This window comes from Dromaius novaehollandiae, chromosome 1, assembly GCF_036370855.1.
Source record: "Dromaius novaehollandiae isolate bDroNov1 chromosome 1, bDroNov1.hap1, whole genome shotgun sequence".
NCBI lineage: Eukaryota > Metazoa > Chordata > Aves > Casuariiformes > Dromaiidae > Dromaius > Dromaius novaehollandiae.
Genome location: NC_088098.1, coordinates 134,814,346 through 134,838,170, shown reverse-complemented (window position 1 = coordinate 134,838,170; position 23,825 = coordinate 134,814,346). Strand labels below are relative to the sequence as shown.

The following is a 23,825-nucleotide window of genomic DNA, read 5'->3' as shown; positions in this document are numbered from 1 at the left end:
GGTTTCCTCTTGCCACTGGTTACTCTTGCCTACATTTGTGGGGGTTTTGGCTAAGAAGTCATAACTCATCATCTTAATGAAGGCTAAATCCATAGCATGTTATCATAACATGACAGATAACAAAATAAAGCTTTAGCTTTCATGATAATGATAAAAAAAAAAAGGTAGTGTCTTTTTGCCTGTATTTTGGTATCCTACATATATTACAGTAGAACACTGCTTTTTTCCTGAATGTGAACTGGGTTTCCTCAAAGTAAGAACACAAAAGTAAACAGATTTTGATACTACTGAATCTAAAGATTCTTGCATAAAAAGTTAAGCATAAATTCTTTGATTTTATCAAGTACAGTAAACTGGTAAAATACCAAACTGAGTTTCTGGACCATGCTAAGATGGAAGATTGCAACCACCCTCTCCCAGCCCCAAATGTTGTAGGCTAATACTCCCATTCCTGTAAGTACCGTCCCTACCTGCTCTTCAGTGTATGGGGGAGACCAGGGAGATCCAGACCCTCTCTTGTGTACTGTACTCTGAAACCAACACACTGCTTCAACTGAGATGCAGCCAAATTCCATCTTAGTAAATACAAGGTGCTTTTGGGTGGGAAAAGTTCCAACCTAGCCAGTCTCTAAAATTTAATGAAAGACTAACAGAGTTAAGTAGCTAGATTTTATTTAAGAATAACAGTTTCAAAAGTACAAAAAAAAAATCCTTCCCACTTTTTCACCACAGACTGTTAATAGCAGCCCATGCTGAAGGTGCTGCTCTTTCTTATTTTTCAAATCAATTACATACAAAATGCTTTTCCAGAAGTATTCTGTAACTTTACAGATGAATGAACAAATACACACACAATTATTTCTACTGGAAAGAAAGAAAAAAAATTTTTAGGAGTACAAACATACAGCTTATAGGAAAATTTTAGCAGCACTGGTAATACTAAATATATATTTTGTAGCATGCATTTATTCTGATCTATGCACTGTGAGGACTGTTCCCACCTTATTCCAGTGGAGCAACCAAAAGAAAGCTGCACCTAAACTGGATGCACCTCACGGTGCTTGGTGAGATCTCGCTTCCCTGATCCTCTGGATCGCTGTCCACCAGTTTCCTTACTGGGGACACCAACTAACAAGGTGGAAGGGGACAGTGCAACTCTGAGCCCTTTCTCGCAGCCCCCTGCCATTCCCTGCAAAAGTGAGAGGGCAAAACTGGGGTGTGCAACAAGATGTGGGAGCTCAGAAACATCCTCAATGCCCTCACCTTAGATGTCCCATTCTAGTAATCTGCTCCTGAGCTACTGTAAAATTAACTTGAAGGATGTTCGCCTTGAGGGATGACTTCATGAGTGGGGACACTAAAGGTAAGGTCATAGTCCAGTGCTTTGCTTAGCATACACTGAAAAGGGGCTTGTAGGGATATAGTAGTGAACTATGGGAGGATCTGAGTCATCTAGACACAAAAAGAAGAAAAAAAAATAAAGCCTACCCTATCAGCCATTATAGGTACACAAGAGCCTATAATGGGGAAGGGGAAAGTAAGTATGTGTAATATGTAATGCCAGCAATAAAAGTCAACTAAAACTAAAACTAGGTTTGGGAGAGAGCCCACTACATGTACTTAAATCCAAACTCTCCTTCCTGTTGAAGCTCTTCTTCCATAACCCTCCAAAAATTATTTTTTTTACCCTGCTATTTTATTCAGTGGCCACTTCATTTAGCAGATAGGAGTGGTCCTTTGAGCAGGGACTGAATGAGTCTGCAGCTGAACACGCTAACTCCTGTCCTGGAGGTATAGCCAGTCTTTACATGCACACGCCCGCCCATGCACACACCCCCTGTCCTGGTGACCTGGCAACACCGCTCCTAATTTTGGTCCGAACTAGGAAGTTGCTGCCATTGTTGCTGGATTATACCCAAGGCTCTTGCTGCTACAAGAGTTGTGCAGTGCGACAGTGCTCCAGACCCGCACTGAATGGCTCAGGCATTTTGCTACGTCCTCTGAAAAGCATGGGCCCCTTCCTGGGGCTGCCGGGAACAGCACAGCTCACTTTGCCCTCCCAGGAACAAGCAGGGCTCTTCCCCCAAGCAGGGAGACCACACTCAGCCTGACACAGCCAGGCAGACTTTGCACCTGCACTACTAAGGTTTCCTGTCTATTTGTACGAATGGCAGCAGGGATTAACGGTGCTTTTAACCTGGGATGAAGCAGGTCAACGAACTTGGCATCCCTAGCGCAGCAGCGGGCTACGGAACAGTCAAGAAGCAGTGAACGGGGAGGACCTGGCAGGAGCTGGGCTTAGTCCAGCACGTGGTATTTGCCTGGTGCTTGTCACATTTTATTATTCTGCTGAGCACCCCGAACAGCCCTCTTTTGTTTTTGCCTGGCTTACCACCTGCAGCAGTGCAGGTGTTTGCATCCCCACAGCTGCAAACTCTGCTCACGACAGCCGTGCATGTCAGGCTGGAAAGACTAGGTCTCAGGTGGGTCTATTTTAATTCCACTAACGCCCTTATTTCTGAGAGACTTGATGCATCTGTTTACCCTTGTCTTGCTTCTTTCTGTAAATGAGTTTACAGGGACTTGGAGTTGGGCCCTGTCATCTACTTGTCACTCCCCTGGGAAGCCTGACAGCCAAATCAAGTCACTGCCAATTAGCTCACCCTGCACAAACTGCAAAGTTGTTATTTGCCTTAAAAGGGGCCGCACTCACCAGCCTCAGTGCTAGCTGTGTTTTCTAACTACTGAGTAAACACAAGTGGATCCTCAATGTGGGGGCTCTGTAGAAACCCTTAATTGCTTAATTAGGTCTGCAGTAACTGTGATGCTCTGGTCTTTCTGTTTGAATGGTAACTCAGCAGAGAGCAGCAACAGTGCCTGACCTGGAAGTAAAATGAGTCTTCCTTCCACTCATGTTGTTTCAGAATCCCATTCTTCACCATCGCCTTATACCTTTCTATCTAAACTCTTCAAATCACTGTACAGATATTTTTTAAGTGCCTGCATTTGAAGATCTGAAAGTGACAAGAAGATAATAAAACCACTGCTTCTGAACAACATACGATAACCTAGGTCACAGTATGACTTTTAAATTAAAGAGGCTTGATGCTACCCCCATTAAAAAAATAGAGTTAAGGGTGTGTATGTATGTTTTGCTGTAGGCTCCAAACCACTGTTTTAGACTTGAATGCTGCTGCATGTAAAAAACAACTATTTTAGCATTCTTTCTTGTTTCTGAAAAATTCTGTTTTAGGAGTTCATGCTGTAGGATTAAAAAAAGTAATTAAAAAAAAAGTCTGAGAGAAAATCATCTTGCATCTCTCACAAGCTAGGATTCAACAAGAAAAGCAAAAGTACCTGCAAATCCTGACACTTCACATAATACTGAATAGAACAAGAAACTGTCATACATGCTTTGGTGTACTTGTGCTTGCACTGTAAGGCTTGTCTGTTTATACTATACGGAGGATTTTATTTTCATTTACTGGTAAACAATCTAAGTGATCTCTCAGATTACATATATATAAACACCTCAAGAAGCATAATGAAAGCCAAACCATACAAAACAGGCACAACACCAATAAAATGACTTCCACATCCAAGTGTACTAATCATACATGAACTATATCTTTATACAAACATCTCAATAGGTCCACAGTTTTCATGGTGGTTAACACAGTACTTGTCTCTCTAAGAACATAAATACATCCTGTGAGATGCATGTTGCTAGTTTCTTGGACCAACAAACACTCTTATTCTCTGGGAATCTAAACTGCCCCCTAAAACCTCCCATGCCTGTAGCTCTGCCCTCACTCCCTCAAGCAAATGTCTAGATGTTGTGACAGCAGTGCTGACTCCATAAAGAGATGGCAAGAGGGGTGGGACTGACACCTGAAGCTCAAGTCCCCTGGGACCATGGCTGCTGGCCACTGGCAAGTGAGACAGATTTATTTCCCTGCTTTCATCGAAGTATTTCAGATATCAGAATAAACACTGAAACTGGAATCAAAGAACTAATTTTCAAAAGCACCACCTACTACTGTTGAAAACAAAACAAAACAAAAAAACAATGTTTTAGAATCCTGTAAAAATAGCAGTTACATCTTGCAAAAGTAGAGGAGGGTCTCACAGAAATACACCTACAAGGCTTAACAGCACAGATTCTGGTTACCTTTTTAGGCCTTACCTCCTCTTTTCCCTTTGCCTGGCAAACCAGACCTATTCTGATCCTTCCTGTGCACAGAGCAGCTGTGCTGGTACCCCTAATGCTGCTGAAGGAGCCCATGGCAAACAAACTACAGTCACTTTCCAAGGTAAAATTTCTGTAAGTTGTCAGCCAGATCAGCTGGGTGTGGTGGCAAAAACAGCAGTGCCAGTAAAGGTGAGAGGTGGTAAACCACAGCTGGTGTTTGGGGGGAAGCAGGCTTTTCCCTTCCAGAGGCAGCCTACCTTTACTTTCGGTTTAAATGGCCACAGCCATTTCCCTGCAGGACATTCCCCTGTTCTTAAAGTAGCTCAAAGGAGCAGCAGAGACTAGTTTTCAGTGGACAGACTCAAGGCCCCTTCTACATGGGTGCTCTTCACACACACATGCACACACAACCTGTCATCTTCCCCTCAGTCCCAGCTGGGGGTACCGCGCAGGGAGAGCTCTGCAGTCCTGCATCTCCTGCTTGATGAATTTGTACAGGCTGTGCGTAAGAGCTCAAAATAGCCGCAAGCACTACCCCGGGAGCTGTCTGAAGGGAGACTTCTAACTGCAGAGCCCATCCCTACCTGCATGTGACAAGTGCATCTTCAAGAAATAAAACCCAATCCCCCCAAAACAAAAAACATCAAAGCCTCCCATAAATTCAGCCTGTGCTGGAAGGGTGGCAATTATGCTGTTCCTAACTCTGAGGCTATCTGTGAGGAAAAGGATCTGGACTTGAAAAGGATGTTTGAGTGGAAGAGGTTTATCTTTCCCCATTCAGTGAAAAGAATCACAGGCATAAAATTGTCTGTCACCTTGCAGAAGCTGGAGTCTGAGATTTTGGTTCCAAAGCTTTGGGGGATGTGGGGAAGAAAGCTACTTCACTCAGATTAAAAGAGAGATGCAGCTTCCTTAGAGAGGCTATCATCTCAAATTTGCGGATATTTTAAGACATTTGTCTCCACTGGCACGAGCCCTGTACTAGCTAGGTGCAAATGAGATGAGAATCAGGATAAACCTGTATTAAAATTTCACCTGTTTATTTCAAGTTATTCCTATTTCTTTAATTTAAATGTCCCACTTCTTTAATTTAAATGTCCCTGGCTTATTCACACTGTGCATTAGTGATTCACAATGATGTAAATTTACAGATAGTAGGAGAAAAATTAATGAATTCCATTACTTTCCATATTTGGGAGACTTTATGCTCAAGATACAGCTCCCTCATTTTATTATGCCTTTTGATGTCCACAGATTAATCTATTTTCCTGTTGGTAGAGCTGTATAATTCTTGCTAATTTAATATGAATTACGTTTATGCATATTAGGCAGAATAGGCCTCATCGTGTGTATATTTCCCATGTCCTCCCTTAAAACTAGGCCAAATTCCACCTGCCTGTCTCCCGCAGGAAAGCATGCACGTAACATGATGAACAGTGTAAAATGCTGAGGTAGCACATAGACATACGTACAGCAACTAAACAAGAGGTTCATCACAGGGAAAGGGGAAGAAAGAGCTTAGTTTTCCCTCCCTCACAAGGCATTGCTTATTGCATCGTGCAGCCTGTGCTAGGAAGAAAATCGTGTAAATAAATAATTATGGCTTTTGTTAGGTATGTCATGGTTCCATAGGCCCCACTTGGAGCACTGTCATAGAAAAAGTGGCAAATTCCTGTGGCTATGTCTTTCTCTAAGATGTTATCCGTAGCTCCAAATGATTTCTGGAAAGACACAAGCAAAGAAGTAGGGAAAATTAGATATTTATGCTTATTTATTGGATAAGAACCTCCTCATGACTATTATTCATTTGTGCTGAATACTGAAAGTAATTCTCCCTTCCCTCATTAAAGCCTTACTCAGAATTATAGGACACACATGACTTAGTTGGATCAGTGCAAGTAAACAAGGAATATCTAACTTCACAGATTTTGTCCTTTTTTTTTTCTTTTTGATCACTCAAATTTTGGTAATTCTAAAGATTTATTCTTTCCTCTCATAATACTCTTTTATGATTAGGAGGAGTTTGTATGCAGCAAACCTGGACTTGAATGTTCTCTCTCCTCTACTGTCCTGCATTCACATACTGTAGTCTCTGAGCTGTTCTGTCTCTAGTAGTTATATCTGCACAGATTTTCTAGTGACAGAAGACTGAATGCTTTCTCTCTCTCTCTGAGTAGCTCTTGCAGTGTTTTTGTAAAACAAAACTCTTCAATCTACCCACTTACTTCAGAGATTGTGAGCCACTAGAACTGAAAGCGTGCTCCTTTTACATCTCCCACAATTCTTAAATTAATTTTCCAAATATATTTCCAGAAGATACTTAAGTGATTTGGTCTATCTTTGTTGGGGGAAAGCATAAGGAAAAAAGATCAAACTCATCATACCTACAAAAAACAAACAGGAAAAAAAAACAGAGCACAAATTCAAATGTGAAGGCTTTCCACCACTGCACTTTGAATTCACCTGTTCCTGCAGAAATAGGTCATTGGCCACATGCACTATTCGATCCACGTGGATGATACCCCCAATGCTGTTCACCTCGATGTCAGACAGGAACGTCAGAACGAGAATAGCTTCCACCAAGAGCTGCCTGTACTCAGGCTGGGATACGCGGTTGAGCACTGACTCCACATGCACAGCGAACTTGATTTCACATGGGGTCATCTGTCAAGTTTGAGTGGAAACGGAAAGAAAAACTGACAAATCCAAAAGACTAGCTCCCCATATCCTCCAAACATGTAAACATATGCTCTTCTTTGCATATAGGGGTAGTCTGACTAAAGCAAACAAGATGTTTGTTTGGCTTAGCATTGACAGAAACTTTTTGTATCACTAGGCCCAGATCCTACAAACTGTTATGCAACTTCCAGAAAACTGTTCTACAGTCCTACAACCCATTATACACACATTTTATTTACATACAGGAATTAGCTTGCATATTAACTCTTTGCTTCTAATGCTACAGCAGTCTCACGCACTCTCTCTTCGAAGTATCTTTCTGGCATTGCAGATTGGTTGCAAAGCCAAAATTACTTTAGTGATTCAAAAATAACCATCTGCTTAAAATAAATGCCATTTCACACTGCGCTAGTGCTACACTGTTGCAGAGCAACCTAATTTGCACTGGCAGAGCTGCGTGGATGTTACGTGAAATGCTGACGCTTTAGGAGTTTTGTGCTTATTTAGTTTGATTCCTTTAAACAGCAAAATTAGACACTGTCTAGGTCTGACAGACTAAAAATATAAGCCTATTTATCTACACAATAGGAATAAAGTTCTCCATTCTGAAAAATAAGGTTGAAATCTGGCAGAAAATTCTAGCTCTTCTCTTCAGCTGTTACCACCCTCTCAGAAAAGGAGGAAACCAGAGGCAAAGCTTAGGGAACCTGACAGGAAAACAGTCTCAGGCACACGAGCACTTTTCTTTCGCTGATGATTACTGTTCACAGAAGTTGTTTGTTATATAGATGTGATTTAAAATTTGCCAGAGTGCCTAGAGACGGAGTGGCAATCCAACTAAGGAAAAAGTGTAAGGAAAGGATATTGATTTAAAAGGTCAATGCTTTAGTTAGAAACAGTCACCCTGAATTGGTATTTACTTTCGAGACTGTGATGCCAAAATTCACTGGCTACAGTAACAGCATTTTAAAAGAAAAGTAGCAAGAAAGCAATGAGTCTACTTTACTCCACCCAAGTAGAGTTTTTCCTCACTCTGCTTTAAATGACTGGTATCAGCTGCCCTCTTTCAAGCACTGCTCAATGTGCACAGTACCCAGTGAAGGTGTGCAGAGGGCAGGTGTCACGAAGGCACCTGCCACAAACCCGCTTCCGGGCCTGCCCAGAGGGAACTCATCTGCACAGCCCCAACCAAAGCGGGCGGAGATACCGCAGGCAAGATGTAGACCTTGGGCCCCTCCCACAGCAGCAGCTACTTCAAATCTTCTTAAAACCAACGATTTGCAACAATGTTCCCATCCCATCTTATGCTGTAAAATCAAACATTCAATCAGACGGCTAGAAAAGCCATTTTACTGTACCTCTCTGGTAGTTGAGGAAGGAAGGACGAACCCATCAATGGACAGGCCGTGGCACTGAAACAAAACATTTTGACAATGAATACGGTTCTTTCTAGTAAATCCAAGTGCTCTCTGAAACAAGCTAACTTTTCTCCTAGAAATGCTGCTCTTTGAAATGCAGCTACTTTCAGTAAAAAAACAAGTGAAAAAACTCTTAAAAATATTATTTCACCTTTGCTGAAAAAGTTATCATGCAACCAGTTATTACGTAACCAGGCAAATGCTATAAATAACCTTACATGGCCCTTTGGCAGTGCAGTGTATGCCAATCTAGCTAATGAAAGGGAGCAAAATACTTAGACAGTCACTACAGCAAGCGGCACACAAAAGATGAAAGCCAGTCAAAGAGAACATAGGGAAAGGATGTAAAAATAAAAGTCAATGCAAAAGCAAGACAACAGACTTTGTAAGTGAGAACCTTTATTTTGTATTTTGGCTAAAAAACCAATTTATTTTAGTGCTCAAGATTCAGGGCACCACAACTCCGGGACGTCAACATGTTGTGGTTCTTGGAAATGGGCTACAAATGGTGGGGGGGAGGCGATGGTGGTGTTAGGAATACCAGCTGGCATATGAGAAAAGGGTGACAAAACCTAAAGAGCAAAACGGCAGGCTGAGGAATGACACATATGGCTATCTGAGGTACAAAAACGTACCAAGAAAAAGAGAGCATTTTCATGAATAGCCCAAAGAGAGTTTAAGGACAAAAGACTGAAGACAATTTAAATAAGTATAATTAATAGCCAGAAAACCACTAAATACTCCCAGCTATTACAGTAGGTCAGGACAGAAGTAATACCCACTGTATTGAAAGATCCCATTAGTAAATCTAGTGGCAAAATATGACTTGCCTTTGCTGACATCAACACTAACAGTTTCAACACAAATTATTTTAAAAGCACAACCAAAAGCAGCCTGAGCTGGTGAGGCACATCATCTTTCCAACTGTGTAGGCATGAACAACTCAGTGCTGCAAGGTGTCGAATGCTGGCTTTCAGCCAGCAAAGCAGAAGAACAGGTGCACAATCGCTCTGAAATGAATGGAAATTCTCCTTCCTGGAAATTTGTTTCAATACCTTTCCATACCACTGATCTCCAAGATGCTGGCAAGGTTTATTTCTCATTTAAAAACAAACAGAAAACGTTAAGAACGCCATAAAGCTCTGAAGAGTCAGCAAGAGATTGGAAGACATTTTGAAAGAGTAACTGCAGTTTCTTACTTCACTCCTTCCAGCCTTTCTGAACTGGAGCACATGAATTGTACTGCATTGCACTGCCCCTCAGTGGCAGTCACCACAACTTGCATTAGTCAGGAGCAATGCAAAACAAGTGGTGAAACAGAACGGTATGGCTGGAGCTCAGTGCTGGTATTTTCAGAGGAAATACGTTTTTAAACTAACATATGAATTTGTGTTAATGAAGCCTTTATATATTCAATATATACATCCCTCTAATAATTCTAGTTTGCATGTGGGCCAACTTTAACTCCCACCAACACAATACCTCTGCAACCATCTTCCCATGATACTGTACAGCTTACTTGCTTCCTGCTTTCCATAGGTGTCAACTTACCTTCTGAAGGATCTTCCACACTTTCTCATAAAAGCCGACAGGAACTCTATTAATAGCACCATCAAGCCTCCTCCTGCGAAGCCACTGCCCATGGCGGTTACGCCAGCTAATGCCTCCATCAGAGCCCGTGGGAGAAGTACTAGTGGGAGATGATGGAGTACTGCCCCTCTGAAAGAAACATTAAAGCCTTTGTAAGCTGCTTTTTTTACAGCCACTGACCCTCTCCTGACCAGTTACATCATTCTGTTACAATGTTAACTCAGAACAAAGAGAAAATGTAGGCCATGATGTACTAGATGATAGACCAGGACTGATCCCTTCCTCTCCTCCCCCCTTCACAACGAGCTTCACTTCTGAAGTACTCCAACCATTTCTAAACAGAATAGGCAAGCAGTTTAAGAAGACATAACTTGGTCAACTTCACTGGGTGGTTCAACACCAGGCATGGTTATTTTAACAAGGATGGGCTGGCTGGCAGTGGCACTGGTGTGAAAGATGGTAGGATTTGCAGTATGTCTGACTTGGACTTCAGGCTCAGTATTGTGAGAGACCAAAGGGTGGACCAAAAGGTCCACGACTCCAGCAAGATAACTCCTCCATGCAAAAAACTCCATTAATATATGTTGACAAATTGCCTTTATATAGTCATGTAATTACTATGCCTGACTCTCTGTAAGTATCAGGAGGTGGTGGAGTTGCTCTTTATGTGAGAGAGCAACTGGAATGTATCAAGCTCTGCCTAGGGGTGGATGAAGAGTGAATTGAGAACTTTTGGGTAAGGATTAAAGGGCAGGCTAGCATGGGTGACACTGTTGTTTGGGTGACACTGTTGTGGATGTTTACTACAGGCCACCTGATCAGCAAGGGGAAGTTGATGAGGCCTTCTACAGACAGCTGGAAGTAGCCTCACGATCACAAGCCCTGGTTCTCATGGGGGACTTCAACCGCTCTGACATCTGCTGGAAAGGCAACACAGCTAGGCACAAACAGTCCAGGAGGTTCCTGCAGAGCACTGCTGATAACTTTTTCACATAGGTGGTGGAGGAGCCAACAAGAAGTGTGCTGCTGGACCTTGTACTAACAAATAAAGGAGGACTGGTTGGAGGTGTGAAGGTTGGGGGCAGCCTTGGCTGCAGTGGCCATGAGATAGTGGAGTTCAGGATCCCATGAGGAAGAAGCAGGGCAGTAAGTAGGATCACAACCCTGGACTTCAGAAGAGCAAACTTTGGCCTCTTCAGGGACCTACTTGGAGGAATCCCATGGGTTTGGGCCCTAGAAGGAAGGCAGGTCCAAGAGAGCTGGTTAATATTCAAACATCAGTTCTTCCAAGCTCAAGATCAGTGCATCCCTATGAGTAAGAAGTAAAGCAAAGGGGGCAGGAGACCTGCATGGATGAACAAGGAGCTCCTGGCAAAATTCAAACAGAAGAAGGAAGTATACAGGACATGGAAAAAGGGACCGGCCACTTGGGATGAATATAGGAAGGTTGTCAGAGTATGCAGGGATGTGACGAGGAAGGCCAAGGCCCATTTGGAATTAAATCTGGCAAGGGATGTCAAGGACAGCAAGAAGGGCTTCTTCAAATACATCAGTAGCAAAAGGAAGGCTAGAGAAAATGTGGGCCTGCTGCTGGATGGGACAGGGACTCAGGGTGACAAAGGATACAAAGAAGGCAAAGTTACTGAATGCCTTCTTCGGTTCAGTCTTTACTGCTAAGGCCAGCCATCAGGAATCCCAGACCCTGGAGACCAGGGAGAAAGTCTGGAGAACGGAAGACTTTCCCTTGGTCAAGGAGGATCAGGTTAGAGGTCATTTAGACAAACTTGACCCACAAATCCATGGGCCCCAATGGGATGCACCCATGAGTGCTGAGGGAGCTGGCAGATGCTATTGCTAGGCCACTCTCCATCATCTTTGAAAGGTCATGGAGAACAGGAGAAGTACTTGAGGACTGGAAGAAAGTCAATGTCACTCCAGTCTTCAAAAAGGGCAAGAAGGAAGACCCAGGAAACTGCAGGCCAGTCAGCCTCACCTCCATCCCTGGAAAGGTGAGGGAACAGCTCATCCTGGATGTCATCTCTAAGCATGTGGAGGAAAAGGTGGTGATCAAGAGTAGTCAGCATGGATTCACCAAGGGGAAATCATGCTTAATCAATCTGAGAGCCTTCTATGGTGGAATGGCTGGCTGGGTAGATGAGGAGAGAGCAGTGGATGTTGTCTACCTTGACTTCAGGAAGGCTTTCGACACTGTCTCCCATAACATCCTCATAGATAAGCTCAGGAAGTGTGGGTTAGATGAGTGGACAGTGAGGTGGACTGAGAACTGGCTGAATGGCAGAGCTCAGAGGGTTGTGATCAGTGGCACAGAGTCTAGTCGGAGGCCGGTATCTGGCAGTGTCCCACAGGGGTCAGCACTGCGTCTGGTATTATTCAATTTATTCATCAAGGACCTGGATGAAGGGACAGAGTGCACCCTCAGCAAGTTTGTAGAAGATACAAAACCAGGAGGAGTGCCTGATGCGCCAGAGGGCTGTGCTGCCATTCAAAGAGACCTGGACAGGCTGGAGAGTGGGGCGAAGAGGAACCTCATGAAGTTCAACAAAGGCAAGTGCAGAGTCCTGCACCTAGGGAGGAATAACCCCATGCACCAGTATAGGCTGGGGGTTCAGCTGCTGGAAAGCAGCTCTGTGGAGAAGGACCTGGGAGTCCTGGTGGACAACAAGTTAACCATGAGCCAGCAATGTGCCCTTGTGGCCAGGAAGGCCAATGGTATCCCAGGCTGCATTAGGAAGAGTGTTGCCAGCAGGTCAAGGGAGGTGATCGTCCCCCTCTACTCAGCCCTGGTGAGGCCACATCTGCAGTACTGTGTCCAATTCTGGGCTCCCCAGCATAAGAGAGACACGGCACTACTGGAGAAAGTCCAGTGGAGGGCTCTGAAGATGATGAGGGGACTGGAGCATCTCCCCTATGAGGAAAGGCTGAGAGAGCTGGGCCTGTTCAGCCTGGAGAAGAGAAGACTGAGAGGGGATCTTATCAATGTACACAAATATCTGAAGGGAGGGTGTCAAGAGGGTGGGGCCAGACTATTTTCAGTGGTGCCCAGCAACAGGACAAGAGGCAATGGACACAAACTGAAACACAGGAAGGTCCATCTGGACATGAGGAAGAACATCTTTACTGTGACGGTGACAGAGCACTGGAACAGGTTACCCAGAGAGGTTGTAGAGTCTCCTTCCCTGGAGACAGTCAAAACCCGCCTGCATGTGATCCTGTGCAACGTGTTCTAGGTGATCCTGCTTGAGCAGGGGGATTGGACTAGATGATCTCCACAGGTCCCTTCAACCTCAACCATTCTATGATTTTGTGATCAGTCTTGTTTCCTTTATTGTCACTACTGTTCTGTTATTTTATTCTAGCAGACTTGATCAAGACTAAATTAGGCAGCAGATCTTTACTATCTACCATCTGCAAAGTTGTGGCACTACCACATTCTTTTGCCTATTAGCACATCAGGATAGGTGCCTTCTGCCTACTCTGCAAACCCCGAGGCTGTGCTCTTCTGTTGCCTCATTCCTTTTTGCACATTGACAGGGAATTTAGCATATGTACTGCCTGAGCAAAGTACTAGTGTTTGCAAAGGACAGGCTCAGTGACACAACACAAACACTTCAACACACATGAAAACCAAGCCCATTTTTACTCCTACTGGCGTCAGTGAGAAAGAGCTGAAGGTCAAGTTCCCTTTACAGTTTGATGTATTCTAGTCTTTTTCTTTCCCAAGTGACTGATGCAGCCAGTCCATCTCCTCCACTCCATTTAGCAGCGTTAAGGGATGCAGGAGATCAGCAGGAGGGTCAGTGCCTACATAAAGAAGTTGTTCTGCATACAACAATTAATCTGGCTACTCAGGTAGTTCAGGGAAGCAAAGATCTCATTCGACAACTCTCAGTCTTTGAATCAGACACACGTTGAAGTCCTGCCTTTCTGTGCTGGTGTGCAGGGAAGGTGAGGTTGCAGCACCTGGGGCAGTTGTCAGGCCAGACCACAGGGAAAGGGGTGCAGGCTTGCAGTGGGGCTCTGTAATAGCATATTCAGGGCATTTGGGAGGTGTGATGTGCACAGTGAGTCTGGAGATGCAAAGATCCGCTAATCATAACCGCCAGTTCAAAGTACATGTGTAGGTGCAAGCTTTCTGTCTTCATTAGAGATCTGAAGTCTCAGACATTAAATTACTGAGGTTTCTGCTGGCAAAAATATTAAAACAATTACCTTCCTTCTTAACAGTGAAAGCTTAGGAAGAGCTAATGTTCTCTGCCTTAAAAGAAGCTGACTACCTGAGAAGATATCCATGCCCATAAAATCCCCATTTTAGCATTCTGGAGCAGTACTAGGTTCATTACTGTCCAGAGACTGCCAGCATAAATGCCACATGACTTTTAAATACTTTTAAAACCCACCATCAAGTAATTGAGTCTGCTACAGTGCTTAATCTGCTACAAGTGCTTAACCTTCAGAAGATCTAAATGGATGTGAATGTGAGACTCTGAACTTCTACTAAAATTACAAATAAGAATTCATTCCCAGGGAGGGTGAACTAAACAAAGAAGTAGAGTCTGAAAACAAGTTTTTAGGCAGGAGAAACCACAAGAAGTGTTTAGACCTAAAGCCCTTTCACACAAACAGTGAAGAAAAGGTGCAAATTTACAGATGGCATTTTACCATGGACTTGGAAGCAAACATGCTGCTGGACATAGAAGGGCCCTCATGGAGGAGCTACGAAACAAAAACAGACACCAACAAATCAACAAGACAGACATGACAGAGCAGTACACAAATAAGTTCAAGTAACACACCCATGAAAAGACAAGCATGGAATAAACTCAGCTCCTCAGAGGAAAGCCCCCACTGTCTCTGGGCTCTTGCACTGCCACACTTCCGCTGACATCTCATTCCCAGACTCACTATGAGGCCGACTCCAATGTGCCACAAACCTGCTTTGTTGCAATGAACCCCAAGCTTACCACGCCATCTACCTAAATCCAGCAAGGCAAACATAAACCAACACAGTTTAAGACACAGACAAAACCCTCCCTGTGACTCGGGGTTGGCAAAAAAGAAAAAAAGAAAAAAAAAAGTTTTCCACTTCTGTTCACCATCTGTTGTAATGTCATCAGTAGCTTCTGTCTGTGCTAGAGGGTCACCTTGCTGCAGAAAATCTGAGAGCTGCCAACTGGGTGGGCAGTGCTGAGCAAACAAGTTGCAAGGCAAAATTTTCACAGAAACATGGATGCACCATCTCACACCTATGATGCTTTTCTGTAATTGCCCCCTCACACCTTGCCCCATAATTAAGTGTTAATGGTTCAGACTGACTATCCAGGTGAAGGCTTGATTTTACCTCAAACAGCTGCAGGAATCAGAGCACTGTGGTTGTTCAACTCATCAGTTCTTGTGTAAACAGATGTTGGTGCAAGTATTGGAAATGTTCCTCATAACATTCAGTTGAGCCTCCTTCCCCTCACCAGTATGGCACTAAATTAGTATTTAGTGAATTATTTAGAGTGTAGTGAGGCACGGTAGGAAGCAGCATGAATGGAAAGATGGGGGCAACAAAACAAGAAGAGTTAACTCTTGTGTGCAATAAAAATGTTCGTCTAATGAAAAAGCAATGCAGGAAATACCTTTCCAATCTCGACACATTCCAAAGGGTTTCAGGCTCAGGCCCACCTCTATATTTAGAATAAAATAATGCTGCCACCTAGTGCCACATCCCTATTCCTTCCCGGAAATGAAGTCAGACATTCGCAGTCTGCTATGAGACTGACAGCCATGCTCAAACTGAATTACCAAAGTCACTTCAGAGCCTGGAACATAACCTGCAGTAAGCACCTAGCAGCATCTGCACAGGCACAACTGCACCAGGGGAGGGAACAAGGCAGCCTCAGCCAGAATAAGGCAGAAATGTGGCTCAGACACTGTGACCGTGTCTCACGAGACAGAAACTGTCTCACAGGAACCTTTGCTTCCCTGCTTGATCCATACCATGTACAGATTTACTAACTAATCTTTGGGTTAACATCAAAATGTTCTGTTTTTAAGAACATACAGAAATGCCACTCCATCCTGAAAGCTTTACAAGAGGTCTGTTTCATACGATCAAAGGAAAATAGCACACATTCTTAGAAATTTATAGAAATATCCTCAAATGAAATGAAGGCATGTTTCTTAAGCTCTCAGGAGTCTTTTTAAAATATGTTCTTAATATACACCACTTTATTCTTATAAATGTATTTTCCTCTGATCATTATCTTTGTATTTACCTACAGCAAATACAATTACTAATGGAAACAAACAAAACAAATCTAAACACTCATAACAAAACCATCAGTCAGATTCACTCAGAATACTTGGGACATGTTTTATACAGTATCTCTAAACATCCTCAGTTGCTGTGTAATTTAAAGTATTGAACTTGTTCAAAAAAACACTCTAGCATTAATCATCCCTCCATTCTTGAAGAAAAACAGAAAGCAAGCAACTCAATACTTCTTTTCTTCAAGTGTGTCTTTCCCAAGTGACATGTAGACCACATTAGAGACTGATGCGGAGTACAAGAACAAACACTTCAAAGCTTCTCTTTGTAAATCTGACCTTTCCTTAGATAAAGATGATAAAAAAAAAAAAAGCTGATTTAAAGTTGATGCCATGAATGCATTAGAGATTGCTCACATTCTTTTATATTCAGAATGTGAAACAAGAACAGAAAAGGAAATGTGTTCCCTTCTTCCCTATATTTAGTGATCGGCTTTAAATCAAATGATATTTGGAAATTTTTGTGATTTACCAAGAATCTATTTGGCATTAAAAATGGTCTGCTGAAATTAACATGCACAAATCCAGCAAAACAAGAGTTCCATAACAGCTGTTTTCTCTGATGAACTCATTAACAGAAAACCCTCACCTGCTTCATCTCACTCTTCAGTTTAGCAATACCACTTCTTTCTGTTTTGGTTGCGCCAGAATGTCCCATTTCATGAATAGAAATTGCAGGGCTGGATGAAGAAGAATCTACAGGTCGCACTAAAAGAAGCAAATGGACATTTTTTAAATTCTAGAGGTAGATAAGCAAATGAGATTGTACCTAGAAGAGAAAAAAAGATATATCCTTTTTCCAGTGTACAACGCTCTTGGTGAAAGCATCCATTCAAATCAGTAGTCAATGCTTCAAACCTGACTAGGTCAAGTTAAGGGCCTAAATCCATACTTGGGTACTGGAGACTGATTTTCCAAGACACTGAGCAACTGTGAGCTTCAAACAACATCAGAGATCCAGCGTGTCTGTGAGGGCTTAGGAATGAGCCCAGGAGGCAGCTGAAGTGCCAGTCAGGAATACCTGGGTATCACAGACATGCTCCTTGAAATCAGGTTAGATGCACCCTTTTTGTGATTTTCAGTGTGGTCACACTGAACTTTTTTCATTTTAAAAGTTGGCATTTGTATCAAGTTTTCAATAATACAAATCGATTTCAATACAAGACAGCTTTCACTAAATGTGTTTTACATATCCTCTTGGCAGACACGCATATGTACTGCCCATCTGTGTTTAATATATTACCTATAACTCTATTTTATGTGACTGGAGAAGAGATTTGTACTTAACAAGACAATCTAAATTTGCATTTGCAGTTCTCACTTAACATATACAAGTACTCAAATGGACAACTCACAGCTTCTTTCCACACCAAACTCTTTTCCACTCAGAATATGGTGTAGGAGATTTTTCATATCAAAGGGGCTTAGATTCATCAAACTCTCTGAAGCTTCTTCACCTAGTTAAAGAGAAAAGAAAAAGAAAAAGAAAAAAAAGACAAACACCACTATAGATTGATTTAAGTAAAAACTGCAATGAATAATCAAGGCTAAAATGTTCAAAGGTATCTAGGGACTTAATTCTCGCTGATATTAATGGCACTGGATCCCTAAATACATATGCACATAATTTCATGATCTGGACCTCAAGCACTTACTAAAAGCAGGGGGACTTAAAACCTGTATCAGTTTGAAAAGGCACGTGTGGAGGGGTGGGGGGGTATTTCATTAAGTCGAAAAGGAAAGTTATTTTCAAGTCTGTAAGTGCATGTTGAATGAAGAAGTTAACAAAAGAATTTAATATGTACGAATTAAAGTCAACCACTGAGATGAGGCAGGAGTAAATCCGTATCTCTTACGGTAAAATGCTCTTACCTGAGCAGTTCAGACTCCGAGCCAGCTCAGTGGCCATCACCTGAATTATCAGTCCAGTGCGCAGTCTGAGCATCTCTGCAAAAAGGCTAGGCTGTGACCGGACATACATCGCCAAATACATAATCATTTCCTGTGAGGATAAATCCATAAAGACACCTGTTCAGGTTTGCTTTCTCAATCATCGGCCACACAACAAACAGTGGCATCACCCTGGGCACAGCTTAAAGAACCCTTTTGTCGCATGCCATGTACCTGTGTCAGGACTGCAATACTGATGTCTTGGCCACTGGCTTCATAAATAAGATCTGTGAGCTCCTCAGGTGGCAATGGGCTGAAAGAAAGCATACCACACTTAGCAGTAACTCAAGTACTTTCTATTAACTTCTTCAATGTGCACTGGAACCAAGTCACCCAAGAATGTCTTTGCAACACAGGCCTTTCCGCCTTGGTGCCTGCAACTCCTTCTGAAGGTGAGAAACAGGTTTGAAAACAAGATTATCAGGAAAAAGCCAAAAGGCAGGCTGCTTCTAGAACTGAGAAAGAGCTCCAACTTACGCGGTAATGGTTTTCTCACGGGGTTCTGGTGGCAGGCCCACTGTCAGCTGCTTGTGGTGTGACAGAAGGTCTGTGCAAGCCTGTCAAAAGGCAACAGAAAGCAAGAGACCTTTCTCTGAGTCATGTGGAAATGGTAAGTTTTAATTCCAGAAAGTGAGGCATTTCTTTAGCAATTTCTAAGTGCACGTCAATTAATTACCAAATGGACGGATCCAGCGGAATACTGCAAACTAACATACATTGCCAAAGCTCCACTGAGGTTAACAGGGCCAGGAGAGTCTGCCCTTAGTGAAATCAGCAACATAACACCTAGGGACTCCAGTGGGGCCAGGCAGATCAATAAAGAACTTTAACCTTTATCATTAAAAAAAAAATGCTTAAGACAAAAAAAATTTAATCAATGAAAACATGGCAGTACTAGCTACAAATCCTGTGCACTAATATATCTCTTAAAGAAACACAACAAAATACATGGCATCACATTCCTGAATTAGGCACCCGGATACATTCTGAAATAGGTGCTTCCCTCAGTACCAGTGTTTTACTCTTCTATATCAACTTCCTTTAAAAGTGAGTGTTTAGTTTACCTGTTCTTCTGAATCAAAGACCTCACAGAGCAACGTTCCTCAGATTTTTAAGAGTGTATATTCGCTTCATAAAGGTGGAACAACACAAATCATTTCTGCTCTCATCCTCCCCAATTCTTTGTTGATATCTGATTCATTTAATATACATAACCTGCTGTGAGCATATCTCTACAGCTCATCCATAATGTCTTGCAGATGGAAAAAGGGCATGTACTTAATAGAAAATCACACATGGCAACCATCACAAATTGCTCCCCACAGATAAGACTGTCAGTAAAGAAGTCAATTCCAGGTATGACAGTCAAAGCTTTGGAGATGGCCAGGAAGAGTTCCTGGGACATAAGCAAGGATAAATAGGAGATTAAACAAATGCTTAAAATAGCTGAAAGGAAATATTTTTGTAATGTTCAAAATCAAATCTATACCTTTACAATGGCTCCTTCTTGTTAACCTTAAATAGTTCCAGACATTCTAATGCTTCTGTACATCCACATACGCTCACACCACAGACCGTATGCCCAGTGGGACAGGAATAGCCAGCTAATGGTCTTGCAGTCTTTAGCATGATATACCGGTCCTCAAAAATGTTTATACACAATAGCAATGCATCACCAACAATGAGAACTACAGGTTTCAAAGCACATAATTAAGCTTCTGTGATGATACAGATTAAATGAAGCCTTCACAATCATTTACAGTTCAACATTTTCAGTCCACTCCAGCCTTAGCACAGTTTTTAGTACTCAAAGTTAGAGATGTTGCGATAAGATTTTAGATCAGAGAAGCAACAGAGGTTTACTGAGAAATGCGGAACTATATAAGTTGTGAGGTAAGACCAGAAGAGGGCCAACACAGGCCACGCTGGAGATCCTGTCCCTCACATTAGTGGCTATATGTCTGTTTCCAGGCAGGAAACAACCAGCATTATTTTTTTCATACCTCAGCCAGGACTTCCACTCTCTTTTTAAGGATACCAGAAATATAACGGATTAAGCCCCACTCTTGATTGAGGCCTGCCTTTCTGTAGAGCTCATTGAGTAGACAATGAACAGTGACACCATGTTGTCCATTTAGCTCTGTATCCCAATCAGGACCTCTGCCATAAAAGAGAGACAAGGTAATTTTTATTAGATAAAACAAACAGATTTCTAAGGGGTCTGTTACGAAGGACAGAGAGAGAGAAAGCAGGGAGCTTACGATGCTACACTACTTAAGCCTCTCACACAGTGAGCAGTCTGATTTTGACTGAATTGCTCATACAAATGACAGGCTTAAGTGCAAGGGATACGTGGGCCTTCACCAGAAATCAGTAACTTGCACAAAAATTCTTGATAACAGGAACTTTTATACCAACTTGAGCACTCACTCAGCCTGTGACTTCAAAACAAACCACCCAGGGGAATTCCCATCAGGCTTTAAAATAACTGTGCATACAGATGTTTTCCTGGAGGAATACTCCCCATTTGTTGCTCTTTAATAGCAGAATTCAGCAATTTCTTCAGAACCACTGAAGACTGCACCCGTTTTTCAGATGTCTCAGGGACTCTACAAGCTTTTCGCCCTGCCTCTTCCTTAGCTGTTGACCAAACTTCCACACTTCTTACATGACTGGTAATTCAGAGAAGCTTCCTGTTCCTCTCCTGATTTTGAAATTCACTGCACAATGTCAAGAAAGGTGCTTCTTGTTGACAACGTTCTGATGTATTATAGAGTGACCTTTCAACTCCTATTACAGGGACAGAGTGTCTGCCTGCCCAGTAGAGACTGCTGCAGTGAAATAGGTCCAAAACAGGAAGGTAAGGGTGTTATGTTTGGTTAAGCAACAAAATGACAATTTTTCAGGATTTCATTTGCTCTTTAAGAAAAGCTGCTAAACATTTTGCTCAGGAAAACAAGATAATAGAAGAAGTCCTCACAGTAGAAAGACTAAAACAAAAGACTAATTTGTGTAATCATAAGGAAACCCAGTTGTGGTTAGAACATGCATCTTTTAAACCTAAGCTAACTTTCTGCCAGAATGCAGCAGCATTCTCCTGCCTAGGGAAAAAACAAACAAATATGAAAAAAATCCACAATAAATATGCTCTACATGATGATTCTGTTGGTTTGTATTTGTATTCTGTTCCCATCAAACGTGTTTAATCAACGGCTATTTACTAACCCCAGCAGCTTGGGACAGACTATTCCCAAGAACTTATTAATGACCACTGGGTTTAGCCAATGGGACATTTAAACATGTAAGTAGAGAAAAATAGTGATCACTCATTAAAACTGCATTTGTGCTTAAGTCAGAAGATGGCTAGATAAAATATCCCTCCAAATACAGCTGTTCTGCATTAATTCACTAACTGCACTAACACACACTTCCCTCCTTGTGCATAAATATCACACCAAATTTTTGTGAACTTAATGAAGTGCCACAAATATAGCCAAGATATGTTCTCATTCACATAAAGGATTTGTACATTTCACTTGTGCTCTTGACAGCCTAAATGTATTCGCAATTGTGCGCCAATCCACTCACTGAGATTTGTACAAGTGTATTCTGTATCCAAGATTACCTACTCAATCAAGCTACCAGAAAGTATTCCCATTAAAGCAGAAACTATTTTAACCTCTTCCCCCTACAACCTGAACTAGCCCTGAACAGTTTACCCAAACAGCAGCAAGCTTTTGCAGAAGAATCATCAGATAGTTGTGACCAAACTTCAAGATGTTGAAACTTACACTCAGATAACTTACTTTAGTATATGCAAGACATATAAGATATCTGCTTGATCATGGAGCGTTGGACATTCCTTCAGTTGTTCAACGAGCTTCCTGCAATCCAAATCACCATGAGCATCTTTAGGTAAGTGCAAAACATTTTCACAACCCTGATAACAAAGACAGATGAAAAACAAAGAACAGATCTTGAAGAAAGTGGTAGCTCAAACCCATAAACTGTGGCTTCCCATTAAAGAACATGGAGGACCTCACAGCACAACTCTGCACTTGAAATATAGAGACATCATGTAGTTCTTGTCAGACTACCACACACATGAAAAGGAGGCTAATCCCAGGAAATGCAAAGGCCAGAATGCATCTTTGTCTCTAATTTCTATTCAGTCAACAAGAAAAGCCATTTCTGGACAAAACTAGATATTTTGTAAAAGGAGAAAACCAAATTATTTGCATGTTTTTCCTATCACATGCTGTTACTTTCAGAGTTAGAAGTAGAAGAATATTATTATTTTTTTGATTAACAGGTGTAGTTGTAATCAGTTAGAGCTCTGTAAGCTCTCTCTCTCTCTCTCTGCCCTGTGTATGTGTGGCACTTTATAAATGCAGATGTTGCCACCAAAAGTTTTCCAAGGTTATAAAACATACATGTAAAAAAATCAGATAATGCAATACTGTGGTGAGTTCCTGGATGAAGAGAACTTCTGTTTAATAAGCTATTCAGCAATTAACATGCTCCTGAGTTACCATTTCCATGGACGCTCTGTAGAGCGGAATCCTTCAGGAGGCCAGATAAAACCTCCCAAAACCACCCTTGTCAGCTGGTCACCTACATTAGGACTGAACAAGTGTCTAGCCCAGCCTCATCTTTGTGCCTTAGGACATCTGTCCTTTCCCACACTCATCCCTGGCCCAGAAATTAGTATAAGTAGTATTTCTCGCAGAACAGTCTGAAAGGCTGTGCACATCCTGTCCTTCCCTATAGTTCCAATTGAACCTACAGATTATAATGTAAGCTTTGGCCCTTAAAAATAAGCATGTATTATACTGTTAGAAATTTTCTATTTGATATTGTCTATTTAACCAAAAGCCTTCTACTAGCCAAAAAAAAGCAAGAAAAAACCCCAAAACAAAAAACACAACACCACCACCACCACCACCACCACCACACAAGGGAGTAATTACCCACTGCCCCAGTGCCTCATGGCCAAGCAGTGAAGGTAAGGAAAACGGGAATAAGCACATTGGGTTGGCTGGGAACTACAGGAAAGGCCACAGTACTGAGTCTGAAAAACACAAACAGCATAAACATTCCCACCATTTACCTTTGTCTCAAAAGAGTGGGGAGCATCAACGAGATTCAGAGACTTCCGGTGTATATTCAGAACTTTAGTGGGAAGAGACATAGAAACAGCTGGAAAGCAAAACCAATAAAAAATACCTGTTTCAGTAACATGAAAAGTGAAAACCCTGCACAAAGCAATTATACTAGCTGACAAAAGAAAAACCTCTGAGAGTCAAAATACATGAGGCAATGTTTCTGAGATAGTGTGTATGGAACTCAAGAGACAAGCTCACACTCACATTTTTGATCCTATCTTCTTGCAGGCTTGTTTCAAGAATCTCTTAAGATCAATATGCCAAAGGCTCAGGCACTACATGCTCAGCTGATGCTCCTTATCACAGTCCATGCCTCACAAGTCTTACAGCCCAATGACCTGACCTAGCTGATTATTTTACATATTTTAATGGAGAAATGTACATGGAGAAAAGGATCTAACTGATATGACATCATAATTAAAATGGTCACGGTAAAGGCAGGCTAATGCTCGGTTAGCTTCACATGCTGATTTTATCAGAGGATCAGATGATACTGCA

General features: G+C 42.1%; 1 protein-coding gene across 6 annotated transcripts in view; it reads right to left on the bottom strand.

The window, feature by feature from the left end:
• Window positions 1-655: 655 nt before the first annotated feature.
• PHKA2 (phosphorylase kinase regulatory subunit alpha 2) overlaps window positions 656-23,825 on the bottom strand; it is a 54,773-nt gene continuing 31,603 nt past the window's right edge. For 2 of the 6 annotated variants that reach the window (XM_064499309.1, XM_026120766.2), the window contains 13 exons: window positions 23,273-23,361; window positions 21,969-22,102; window positions 20,166-20,322; window positions 18,640-18,719; window positions 18,337-18,415; window positions 18,085-18,214; window positions 17,568-17,669; window positions 16,802-16,920; window positions 14,560-14,613; window positions 9,841-10,008; window positions 8,230-8,283; window positions 6,656-6,856; window positions 656-5,913 (listed from right to left, as the gene is read on the bottom strand). In XM_064499309.1, the coding sequence (XP_064355379.1) occupies window positions 5,740-5,913; window positions 6,656-6,856; window positions 8,230-8,283; window positions 9,841-10,008; window positions 14,560-14,613; window positions 16,802-16,920; window positions 17,568-17,669; window positions 18,085-18,214; window positions 18,337-18,415; window positions 18,640-18,719; window positions 20,166-20,322; window positions 21,969-22,102; window positions 23,273-23,361 (1,541 nt within the window). In that variant the 3' untranslated portion in view covers window positions 656-5,739. Of the gene's footprint in view, window positions 5,914-6,655; window positions 6,857-8,229; window positions 8,284-9,840; window positions 10,009-12,982; window positions 14,082-14,559; window positions 14,614-15,419; window positions 16,497-16,801; window positions 16,921-17,567; window positions 17,670-18,084; window positions 18,215-18,336; window positions 18,416-18,639; window positions 18,720-20,165; window positions 20,323-21,968; window positions 22,103-23,272; window positions 23,362-23,825 lie in introns of those variants that run through there. The other 4 variants (XM_064499318.1, XM_064499343.1, XM_064499335.1 and 1 more) reach the window with 4 other exon arrangements.